General features: G+C 38.7%; 1 protein-coding gene across 1 annotated transcript in view; it reads left to right on the plus strand.

Moving 5' to 3' along the window:
• The window catches only part of faxcb (failed axon connections homolog, metaxin like GST domain containing b), an 82438-nt gene extending 71235 nt beyond the window's left edge, over nt 1-11203 (plus strand). Inside the window, exon 6 of the mRNA XM_039747596.1 lies at nt 10972-11203. Coding sequence (XP_039603530.1) covers nt 10972-11099 — 128 coding nt within the window. The 3' untranslated portion in view covers nt 11100-11203. The remainder of the gene's footprint in view (nt 1-10971) is intronic.
• The last annotated feature ends 2235 nt before the right edge of the window (nt 11204-13438 follow it).

The raw sequence follows: 13438 nt of genomic DNA on the forward strand, positions 1-13438 counted from the left end.
CATGTAATTGGACTGTAGGAGGAAACCCACACAGACACGGGAAGAACATGCAAACTCCACGCAGGGAGGACCCAGGAAGCTGAAATATAGTGAATATCGGTCCAGGCAAGGTAATGTACTTAAAGACCCAGCATTAACTGGAGATGATTATTTTCTGCACTAAGCTCGAAATTTAAATCCTAAGAATTTGTTGCTAGGATGAAAAAGGTAAAGGAGTCTGGGGGCAGATTTTGACCAAATAAGTAGATCTGAGTCTGGTATCACTTCTGTGTTTGTCGTGCAATGAGCTTAGTTTGTCCATTAATAATGGTTCATGTGTGCTGCCCAGGATCTGAAGCCCCTGACTTATTGCAGTTGTATGCTAAAACCTTCAAATATATTTCACAACAAAATATATCAGTTTTTTTCCTAACCAATGAAAATGAAAGATAACTGACATTACAATTCACCATTTTTAAGGGTGATTTGTAATCTCATTAGCCGTTTATCACGAAGGCACCTAAAACAAGTTGCTGTACCATAAACATATAGCAATTTTTTTAAAAATTGGGAATTATTTTATTCTTTGTGTGTCTAGCCTATCTCCAGCATTAAAATGACATCCCATGTTGCACAGAACTAAGTCAGTCCCACTGAACCACTTTTGGAATGCAACGTGCACTGACTGTGCACTGCTGTGCGTTGTGTTGTACATATGGGGGTTGTTCAATGCAAGGTGGATGTAAGTTTTTTTCTTGCTGCAAATCTTAGCCAGATATATATCTTATACTTACTTACTCAAAAGTGTACAGTCCAACTCTTTCTACTTGTACAATGTGAGCCAATTTAGAAATGTGAGGGTCACACAGTGGGTCAAATTGTGGAGATCGATCTGGCGACCTAATAGATTCAGAGTCCGGAGGCCTAACTGGGCTGCACTTTTAAGTAAACCTATTATACATAAAGCAGGTTTAGAAAATGGATGGAAAGGCAGATAGATTGTAACATCTATCATGTCTTTACAAGCATAGTTAGTGGAGATAAAAGAAATTGACATCACACCTGTCCAATGAAAGTTAATGCAGATATATTAACATTCAAGATTCAGGCACAAATACTGAACATTTAAGTAACTACAATTCAAGAAATATTTGAGGGTCTGAATGGGACTTGCACAACTGTGTTGATAAATTGGATAAAGAACTTTTATTTTGTACATCATACAGGATATCGCTGATCACACAATGAGAAGGCACTCTAAAAAGAACATAAATAAGAATTCAATTAAAAAAAAAAAGTGCAACACAGTACATTTTTGACAAGTGAGGTATAGCTGACATAGTGGTATACTGGTTAGCACCGCTCCATCCAGAATTTGAAGCCATTCCAGTTTCAGGTATCATAAATGGCTTCGCTGAACTGCATCACAGTCTCAGGCCAACTGTTTCTTTAGTTTCAGCTAACCACTCTGAATTGCCTGCTGATGACAGAGTTAGTGAGCAACTGAGGGAATCGTGCTAAAAGTACAGGGAGATGCATTTGAGAATCAGTATCTGAATGCTGAAATGAAACCAGATAGCAAAGTCTGAACAAGAATTGTGAAAAGTTGTTAACCAAAGGACAAGTTGTCACCAGAACCAAGCCACTAAAACCTTAAACTGAACTGAGAAATGGAATGCTATGAGTCATTAATAAAAAAAGCTTTAAATACTAGGAGCACAAGACTGAGACCTATCAAGGTTTAAAACTGTCATTTTAGACACTGTACTAAGTGCAGCCTGAGGTTATAAAGTGAAGCTTAATGCTTCTTATTTGAAACAAAAAAAATCTAATAAGATGTAGTATATTACAGTAGACTATTGTTATTATCAACAATATCAAAGTCAGCAATGAGTTTAAGAAGAAGTGGAGTAGGGGTGACCCAAAGACAAAAGTATGCAGGTAGTAGGAATGAGATCTCAATAAGAATAATACAATGACTTCACCCCTGAACTGGATTAAACAAGCTCAGTGACATATGGTGTAAAAATAAGGAAATTTAGACAGAGCAAAGATTTGGGGTTCCACAATAGCAAAATCTCATTTAATGGTGGAAAGAGACAAAAGGTTAAAAATGATACACTGCAAAGTACCTGAGTATCGTTCACTGCCAATTATACAAATAGGTCAAAAAAAATACTTCTGGCCAGGAGCTCTGTTTCTACCAGATATGGGTCCGAAATGAATGCTCCCTTCTGGTTGCCCTCTTGGTTTTACAGTGCATTCCCAAAAGTGGAGTGAATTACTGGGCTGAAGCAAAAATGATGTTAGTTATCCTCTGTCTTGTTTCCCTCTAAACTACGGAGAAGAAGGGAGGCTGAAATAACACTAGCACCCCCTAAGGGGTGGGGCCACCTGCCAGTTACCACCAGGAACCGCCCTTCGCCCTATCAATCCAAAGATTCTCTCGCTGTTCCTGCACAAGGGAGTTTTTGGTGAGTCCAGTGATTCCTCTGTGCTTATTGTAATTAATGGATTTTTGGTCCTGTGCTGTTTTTTAACTTTGCTTTGAATGTACTGTTTTTGGGACTTTGTTTGCTTGGACTGCCTTATTTCTTTTGGGCTTTTCACTCTTTAAAAGACTCACATTTAAGACCTGTTGGCCTCTTGGGTCCATTTCCTTCCTTAAATTTAACACGATCCCTCTTTCTGTCTTTGTTCCTGTCTCTTAATCAGTCGAACATAAGACTGTTTTTTGAGGTAGTTGACATTTGAAAAGTACATGTTTTTTGTTAATAGGATGTTCCAGCAGGCATTTCCTGAATCTTTTTTTTGTCCATGTAGGAGCTTTATGGTAAGTCTATTTTCTGGTCATTGCCTTAAATCGAATGGTTACATGCAATTGGACAACCAGAACTTTCAACACTGTTTCCTTGTTTTAAATTGACAAAAATAAACTCCTGCCAAATTTCAAATTTTATGTGAATGTTAGATAATGCTAAAGTAGGATATCTCAGTTTGAATATAAAAGAGCACCAACTGTGAAAAATCTTTTTGGAGTTCTTTGGATTGTGTGAATAGAAAGAAATCTCCTAAGTCAAAATAACTAAGTAACTAAATAAATAAATGTTGGCCATTCCAGTGGACTCTGTCATTAGGTACAAAGATGTTAGTGTTAAATGTCTTTATGTTGGAGTCAGTAATCAAAGTTTGTCTTTGCTATCCTCATTAAGTATATGAAGGTAAACTAGTGACTTGATACTTCGATTTACTTCACAAGATTCCAAAATAACCAGCCTAAGTTCAAAATTGTGAAGAAGTCAAATAAATAAGGTCAGGCAATGAGTCAAAGATTGAAGTTGGGATACAGTACGAGAGTTGGTAGTATAAGGATAAGAGAAAAGAGGTATTATGAGTAGGCGTACCATCCTGGTAAAGCCTGTTTAAAGTTCCAAGAATTAATGGTAGAAACGCAAAACAAACAGCCTCAGCTGTGGATCAAAATGTGCCTGGATCATTTACTGAGCAGGAACACAATCTCTCATAGACACAGGTCTCAAAGTGTATAAGAGGTGAGACACAAAAATATCTGGATTGGTAAAAAAATATATATATTTATTGATGAATTACAGCATTCTAAACATTGACACCTTCTATATACTCCCCCTCCCGATCACTACACCGCACCATACGTATCTTCCATTGAAGCCCCAAGACCAGTCTGGTTATTTTTGTGTCTCACCTTGTAGTTACTTCCAGTGAGTGGCTGGTATATATAGCAATTCTCCTAAAAAGGGCAGGTCTTCTGGAGCTTGAGGGGTCTGGAGTCTTTAGGGGCTTGTCTGTCGGGACTGCAAACAGAAAAGAATAAAGAAACAGCAAGAGAACCCTGTTTTGATCTGGGGTGGAGTTGATTATCTTACAGGAGCCTTGAAGAAGTCCCATAAGTGCTTGTACGTGGCAGTAGCCAAAAATGACCCAGACCCAAATTCTGCAGACACTATATTACACAAGAATTTGTAACTGATGTAAATTAATAAGAACGTTTACTTAAGTTTTTTTCTTAAGAGGAATCTGAAATCTCAGACGATTGGGGAATGCACAGGCTAATCTTTATATAGTCACATTGTTGGTGTGACGTCACACATTCTCAGTCATCTCGCCTGGTAAATGCGTAGCAACTCTCAACAAAAATGACGGCACCCATAAGAAAACAATATACAGGCACAGGAAGACTAAATTCATTTTAGCATTGTTAAAAACACTTTGACATAGATATAATATATACAATTGATATAACCAATAATAAAATAGATACAATAGATATAACCAATGGATTCTTTGCATTCTGAAACCCTGAAAACAATATTAAAAAAAAAAATTAACCAAAGAACAGACAAAAATTAAAGAAGATCATTAGCCAAATCATGACACATGGGACCTTAAATATAAAGTTTGATTGACATGTCTTAATCATGAATCTTTTTTATTAATATTAGGTGTACAAATAAACATGTTTATTTGTGACTTTTTTTGGTAATGTAATGAGGCTATTGCTGCATGTGATAGAGCCTAAAGGTGTTTTTCAAATCTTCCGCAATAATGCAAGGAAATAAATGTTGGCTTGATAAGTTTCTTGCTTTAAAATGCAAAAATCAATTCTCCATGCTACTTCAAAACCCAGTAATTAAAAGAATTTTTAACCTACATAGGGAATCTTCTAAACCAACAAAATACCATTTGCATAGAGTAACAGGCCATAAAAGAACATTAATGACTACTGTAGCTGTGTTACATATGAAACCAATCAAATTCAAATCACTTTAACTATTCCACAACATTAAAGCAACCTGCCTAATACCTGTGGTGCCAAAACAACTCTGACTGTAGAGGCATGGAATCTACAAGTCCTCCGAAGGTGTCCTGTGGTATCTGGCACCAAGACGTTAGGCAGCATCGGTCCTGGAGAGTTGCTGTGGCTGCAGTTTTTTTTCCAACCCAGATACTTAATGAGAAGTCAATTATGACTGATAAAGCACTTATTGCTCAAGTGACATTTTGATGCCTTATTTTAGTGGTCTCGCTTGTAAAGGTTCCCCACCTTTAAATAGTTACAGTAGTGTGAAAAACTATTTGCCCCCTTCCTGATTTCTTATTCTTTTGCATGTTTGTCACACAAAATGTTTCTGATCATCAAACACATTTAACCATTAGTCAAATATAACACAAGTAAACACAAAATGCAGTTTTTAAATGATGGTTTTTATTATTTAGGGAGAAAAAAAAATCCAAACCTACATGGCCCTGTGTGAAAATGTAATTGCCCCCTGAACCTAATAACTGGTTGGGCCACCCTTAGCAGCAATAACTGCAATCAAGCGTTTGTGATAACTTGCAATGAGTCTTTTACAGCGCTCTGGAGGAATTTTGGCCCACTCATCTTTGCAGAATTGTTGTAATTCAGCTTTATTTGAGGGTTTTCTAGCATGAACCGCCTTTTTAAGGTCATGCCATATCATCTCAATTGGATTCAGGTCAGGACTTTGACTAGGCCACTCCAAAGTCTTCATTTTGTTTTTCTTCAGCCATTCAGAGGTGGATTTGCTGGTGTGTTTTGGGTCATTGTCCTGTTGCAGCACCCAAGATCGCTTCAGCTTGAGTTGACGAACAGAGGGCCGGACATTCTCCTTCAGGATTTTTTGGTAGACAGTAGAATTCATGGTTCCATCTATCACAGCAAGCCTTCCAGGTCCTGAAGCAGCAAAACAACCCCAGACCATCACACTACCAACCACCATATTTTACTGTTGATATGATGTTCTTTTTCTGAAATGCTGTGTTCCTTTTACGCCAGATGTAACGGACATTTGCCTTCCAAAAAGTTCAACTTTTGTCTCATCAGTCCACAAGGTATTTTCCCAAAAGTCTTGGCAATCATGGAGATGTTTCTTAGCAAAATTGAGACGAGCCCTAATGATCTTTTTGCTTAACAGTGGTTTGCGTCTTGGAAATCTGCCATGCAGGCCGTTTTTGCCCAGTCTCTTTCTTATGGTGGAGTCGTGAACACGTGAACATTGAGGCAAGTGAGGCCTGCAGTTCTTTAGACGTTGTCCTGGGGTCTTTTGTGACCTCTTGGATGAGTCGTCTCTGCACTCTTGGGGTAATTTTGGTCGGCCGGCCACTCCTGGGAAGGTTCACCACTGTTCCATGTTTTTGCCATTTGTGGATAATGGCTCTCACTGTGGTTCGCTGGAGTCCCAAAGCTTTAGAAATGGCTTTATGACCTTTACCAGACTGATAGATCTCAATTACTTCTGTTTTCATTTGTTCCTGAATTTCTTTGGATCTTGGCATGATGTGTAGCTTTTGAGGTGCTTTTGGTCTACTTCTCTGTGTCAGGCAGCTCCTATTTAAGTGATTTTTTGATTGAAACAGCTGTGGCAGTAATCAGGCCTGGGGGTGGCTACGGAAATTGAACTCAGGTGTGATACACCACAGTTAGGTTATTTTTTAACAAGGGGGCAATGTAGGTTTGGATTTTTTTTCTCCCTAAATAATAAAATCCATCATTTAAAAACTGCATTTTGTGTTTACTTGTGTTATATTTGACTAATGGTTAAATGTGTTTGATGATCAGAAACATTTTGTGTGACAAACATGCAAAAGAATAAGAAATCAGGAAGGGGGCAAATAGTTTTTCACACCACTGTATTTCAGTCTTAAACAGCTGCATTGACTGCTTATAATGACTCCTCATTAGCAATAAGATACAAATGACATAGGAGCCAGCAGTTCTCCGTCTAACTTATTTCCAGTTACACCTGTGAGGATTCATAATGCACTATTTGGTTTAGTAAAAGACTTAATAGAAACATGTGACAGACTGAATATTATCCTTTTTAGGCTTCAACTCATTTGGATGATTTCCTTGGAAAGGAACAAAATCTACTTAGCATGGCAGACTAACAAGCCGTAAAATTAAATAATGTTCAAGATTGTCAAGGATTGGTTTCTAATGAAGTAATTGAGTTGGAACTTGCAGCCACTGTGCCCCTCTAGAACTGACATTGCCAACCCCTGCTTTAAGTCCTCTAAATTGGGCGGTGGGGCCTCAATTTATTGGAATTGTTTTTCCAGCATATCCCACAGATGCTCAATTGGACTGAGATGTGAGGAATTTGGTAGCTGAGTCAGCTCTTTGAATTCTTTTGACATGTTCTTCAAATTCTTGAACAATTTTTGCAGTGTGGCAGGTTGCATTATCCTGCTGAAAGAGAGCACTGCCATCAGCGAATATCGCTGCCATGAAGGGGTGTACACGGCAGGTGGTACATGTCAAAGTAACATCCACATGAATGCCAGGACCCAAGGTTTCCCAGCAGAACATCACCCATGACATCACATTGCATCAGCTGGCTTGCCTTATTCCTACAGTGCATCCTGTTGCCATCTCTTCCCAAGAAAAATGATGAACATGCACCAAAGCATCCAAATGATTGGAAAGAAAATATGAATCTTCAGACCAGGCCACCGTCTTCTGTTGCTTGACGGTCTAGTTGTGACACTCACATGCCAATTGTAGGCTCTTTCGGCAGTGAATAGGGGTCAGCAAAAGCACTCTATCCAGTCTGTGGTTATACAGCAAGCTGAGATGCCCGAGTACACCTTTCTCTCATGGCCAGCACTAAGTTTCTGCGTTCAGTAGCTCTTCTGTGGGCTTGGACCACATGGGCTAGCCTTCGCTCCCCATGTGCATCAATGAGCCTTGGGCTCCCATGACCCTGTTGCCAGTTCACTCGTTGTCCTTCCTTGGAACACTTCTGATAGGTACTAATTACTACATACTGGTACCACCCCACAAGATCCACTATTTTGGAGATACTCTGACCCAATCATCTAGCAATCACTATCTGGCCATTCTCAAAGTCCCTCAGATCCTTAATAATGACAATTCTTTATGCTGCCAACACATCACATTCAAGAACTGACTGTTCACCTGCTGCCTAATATATCCCATCCATTTTACATGTGCCATTGCAACATGATAATCAATGTTAGTCACTTCCCCTGTTGCTAATTTTAATGTTGTGGCTAATGTGTGTGTGTTCTTTTAATTTGAATTTACTGAAAATAAATTTCAATATCCTTTTAAATGAATTTGTAGCATTATGGGTGATGGAAATAGAGCTATGTGAGGACACTCTTATAGTAAGGGATTGGAATAGACACAGCTACCACCAAGGGGGCAGAGAGAGAAGACACTGGCAGTCAGAGTGTGCATCTGCATGACAATATTGTTAAACGCGGCTGCCTAGTGGGTGATAAATAGCCATCATCATGCCTGGTACTGTACTTCTTTCTCCCCTGAGGAGCATGTGGACATTCATCCAAGGAAGGACAATCTCATTTCCGTAATTTCTTTGGGTGATGCTGTTTAAAATAAATGTGTTTAAAGCAAGCATAGTAATTGTTTTACATCTAATGAACCTAAGTGCCAGCATTACTTGCTAATGTTGGTTTCACATATTTTGCCTTAACCTGCTGTTGCTGACACAATGGCCTACCTGCTGTGGGATTCTGTCTAGCAAAGTGACTTGAGGCCTTCATCTCTTCCTTACTTTTTTCTTTTCCTCCTCCTTCTAATGCTGAATGGCTGCTTTGCTCTGTGCCACTTTCCAGCACAAACATGGTCTCCTACTCTGCATTTCATTAAACATGTCCTCCTCTTCAATGTGTGCTTTGCCCTCTTCTCCTCCCTAGTACTGAATTTACAGGCAACTTACACAACATGCCTGTTGAAAGACGGCAGACATTTCCACCATTGAAATGGGATTGCTTTACTTTATGCTGGATTTGATAACTCACAAATGGTTTCTTATAGATGGTTTTGTGTAGGTGAGATGAATGAATGATTACATCTATCAACTGGGTAAGACCAGGCATACTGCTGCTTTGGAAGGTAAGGAGAATGTTGACAGGATGTTAGAATTTCAGCAGCATCTGTTATGCTGGATCCCCCTTCAAAAACGTGTCTAGTGCCTCCAGATCAGTAGAGCGCCAGTGAGAAGGGTTATGTCTTTGGGGTGGTGGAAGTTCATCCAGGGCTGGTTTCTACTTTCCTTCAGCTTCCACACTCAGACAAATGAATACAGACAGCTGTGCCAACGTTAGGACTGAATCTTAATGTACACGAATATGGATATTGGGAGTGTGCACATGAGAGTAGGACTTTGAAACTCTTGTATTAAACTAGAATAGCAGCACTGGAGCTGCAACCAAGTGGCACATTCCTTTTTCGATGCATGCTGTTATAAAAATGGATAAAAACTATCATAAAAGACACATGATGTGTTCATTTACTGTTTGTGTTTACTCCCCAAATTTTGAAACATGTATGTTTGTTTCTGTACATTGTATTAACCATTAAAAGGGAGATGGGTTTTCTGGCAAATACATTATGTATTTGTGGTCAGTTTCATTCGTGTCGTTATGGTGGGGTCATTGTTTAGTTTTGTCAGTAAAGTCTTTGTGGCCAGATGATTTGGAATCATGGTATATAGCGACATGACATCAAACGAGAAGATGATTTCATCATCAGCGATGGATACATTCTTCAGGCGCTGCAATGCCATTTCAGCACTATTAACAGAACAATCTGAATCATATGTGAAATGTTTGACCATTTGAAAAAGTCTTTTAGATAAGTTATATGCTGGCCCACCAGTTAGGCTTAACCACAGATCTGAATTTCAAAATGTTTTTGTGGATTTTTGGGAGGCAATAGAATTTTGGGTAGATCACATCATTCGATTTCATTTCATAATAATCCTGTAAGTTTAAACGGTTGTTATTATGGAGTTTACTCATAGCTGTGGTGTTTGTTGGGTCACTGGCTAATTGCTCGTAAGCAATGGTGTTAGAGAGCATTTCCTCTATTGCTGTGACATACTGCTTTTTGTCCACTGCGACTATCATGCCTGCTTTGTTAGCTGGTGGAATAACAATGCTGTTGTTATTCTGTAAAGCCCTCTGTTCTTTTTAGAAATATGCTCAGTCAGATGTCTCATATGTAAATGGTTGGCCTTATTTCTTGTGGTTTGTATGATGTGCTCCAGGGGGCCCAGGAATTTCATGTCAGATGCATCTTTGTGATTGAACTTCAAACCTCTGGCGAGAACATCACACCCACTGTACTACAGTGAATACTAAAAACAACGAAAGACGTTATCTGTTCCATCTGTTCATATCAAACAGCGACCCCAAGACATTTACCAAACAATGCTTACATATGAAGTGCCACAGACCTCAACAAGCAATCGACTCCAACCTGATTGCACGTTCTATGTGGTACACCCTTCCCTGTCACAGTGGTGTATCAGATATGAATCCTGCATAGGGGAGGGTTAAAAAGAAGCATACCTAAATAATAAAAAGGCTTTATGAACAACACCCTCCAAACCCCACCTTATTTATCCAATTTGCTATATCTTCCCTTTGATTTCTGTACGTCTAATAATTGTCCTCTGATGACGACAACTTAGAAATGAAAAACTATTTTAAGATACGCGACTCATCTCCCTTTGTGGATTACTAGCCACATATATATTGTAAGAGATCAGATAGACCATGGTTATGGAATTGGGACGCATTTAATTGATGTTTGAACAGCAAAAAAAAAAAAACACATGCAATAATTGTGGACACATCTTCTCAGACTCAAGTTTGCAATTGAACTGATTTTAAGATGGTGGATCTTATGGTCTTAACTCCTTCCAGCAGGAGGTGGTGGGTCCAGAAGAACAGACATTGGAAGTGATGTTAGTGGTGTTATAGCTGTCAATCTTCCGGTCTGCAGAGGTCTTAAGAGAAAAAACATTGGGACACAATGCTAACCCCTGTCTCCTATGAATGCACACGCATAAATATATACTGTATATTAGAGTGGTCTACAAGCCAATAAAATAGTCGGTGTTTGTAAATAATGCACTGATCCTTTCTCTTTCTTCTCTGCAGACCAAATGTGGGAAATTATGCCTGGGCCCTATGACGCCACTTCCGGTTCCACCCCAGAAGACGTTACTTCCAGTTCCACCCCGATGGCATCGCTTCCGGCTTCCAAAGATGACGTCAGTTCTGTCTGACAGCCATGACGTCATTGCCTGCCAGCTCACTTGTGTCGGCCATATTTTCTTGTATAAAAACTCTTCTCACATTTGTAAAACTGTCAATTGCTATACAGCATTTTGATCACAAATTCTGTTTTTTTTTCTCATTATTGTCCTTTAGACATTATACGGGGACGCTCCCCAACTATTTTTGTTGTGTTGGAGTCATCTAATTTATCACAATATGTATATATATGAATCTTCATTTTTCAATCCTTGATTTTTAAAAATGATATGTAAATTATATGGTTTCCTACAGAAACACTAACATTCATTAATATTACATTTTATATCATTAACTTATCCATAAGCTTATACTCCTGCCTCACAGTCTCAGTTCTAGGACTGTTCACTGTAAGTGTGATTTTCTCCTCTAATACTTCAGTTTTCTCAAAATACATGCATACTAGATTAGCTGATGAATCTAAATTGGCCTGATATCAATAAATGTACAATAAGTGCTCCATTTGACAGACTTTCATCCCACTGAGAGGTGTTCCCAGCCTGTCCTCAATGATGGTAGGATATTCCATAGCAATCCGCAACCCTGAATTACAAAAAGCACATGGAATGGTCAAATATTTATTGGATAATGTCTGTGCTTCCTTGAAATTCATATCTGTAGAAAAGGAAAATGCATTTGCTAAAATCACTAATGCACCACATAATTAATAAGGTCGAGGTCATCTTCTTTAAGCCAACAAGAGACTGCATGATTTGTTCCTTTCCTGTATATTCATTTTTAATGAGGCCAGCCATAAGCTGAGTGAAACAACTGAATAAAATATTTAGGAGTGAAATGTTTGGGGCACATCTGATACGTTATGAATCACAAGATAAGTTTCTGAGAGTCACACTTTCAACTGGTAAGAGGACACTTTGAGCTGCAGGTTTGACAGGTCGACTGGCAGTAAAAAAAAGTCATTGCTAAAACTGCCAACTAAGAAAAAGAGGCTTGAATAAGCCATGGACAGGGGACAGCTGAAGAGTAGAAGAGGGTGTTATGGAATGACGAATCAAAGTTTGAAATGTTTGGTTATCATGCACAGTTTTTGTAAACCATCAAGTAAGTGAAATGATGGTTCTTCAGTGTGTGATACCAACAGTCAAACGTTGCAGAGGAAGCAGGATGGTTGAGGGCTCTTTTGCTGGATCTTGAGTTGACAACTTTTACAAATTGACTAGCACCCTGAACCAAGAAGGTCTACCACAGCAATTTTCAGCACCACACACTACTCTCTGTGTCTGGTTGGTCAAGGGTTCATCCAAACAATAAAACAATGACCCAAAACATACATCCAGATGGCAGAACTACCTTAGAAAAAAAGGTCCAAGATGGTAGGCTCTTCAAATCATGGAATGGCTGGCACAGTCGCCAGTCCTAAATCCCAAAGCAACTTACAAGTGCAATATGTTTGTGGGAAGTTCAGCAACAGTTTTGGGAAGAAATTCCTGAACAATATTTAATTGCCATTGCAGAAAGAAAGCCATAAGTATATTCCGCTGTTATATCTGCAAGAGATGTCTACTTTGATGATTCAGAAATGTATATTACATTTTCTTAAGGAAAATGATTCCATGACTTCTTACTTATCTTCAATTCTTGTTTGTTCTTTGCTTTAATTTCAGACTACATTGGCACATTAATCTTTGTAAATTTCAATATAAAACTTGAAAAATGGGGGTGTTGTAAAATAGAAAAAATTACGTTAACTCTTCAGATCTGGACATGCCACTGCAGTCAGTAAATGTCCATCAGGAGTGACACACAGGCTTTCCGCCTACCAGCATTATTCTTTCATATTGAAATCCCACTCACTTTTCCACAAAGTTCACTTCCTAATGCTGTCACCATTCTGATTTGGCACAAATTGTCTACTAATGTGGTCATCCCTCCAGTTTTGTGTGTCACATCATAATGCTGCCTTCACCTTTTGTGAATTGTCCGTCCTTGAACATAATAAAATACATTTTCAGTTCACCTTATCTATAATGATCGAAATCTCTGGCTTAAAAATATTTTATAGGAAACAGTGAACGGGGTAGAGATTTTCAGATTTCATTCCAACTGGAGAAGAAAATAACATGAAAATGAAGGAGGCGGTTGGGAAGAAGAGCTGTTTGCCTGAATGCTGGGAATACATGCTGGTGAGTGACACTTGAATTGTCCATACAACAAGTTAAACCTCAAATGCAAAAATTGTCTATGCTTAAAAATATATTTTGCAAGAACAAAACTTGAATCCATTTTAAAGTGAATGTATACATCCCAAAATCAGTAACATAACTGAACCAAAAAACAAAGGCAACTTACC

This window comes from Polypterus senegalus, chromosome 3 (genome assembly GCF_016835505.1).
Source record: "Polypterus senegalus isolate Bchr_013 chromosome 3, ASM1683550v1, whole genome shotgun sequence".
Classification (NCBI taxonomy): domain Eukaryota; kingdom Metazoa; phylum Chordata; class Cladistia; order Polypteriformes; family Polypteridae; genus Polypterus; species Polypterus senegalus.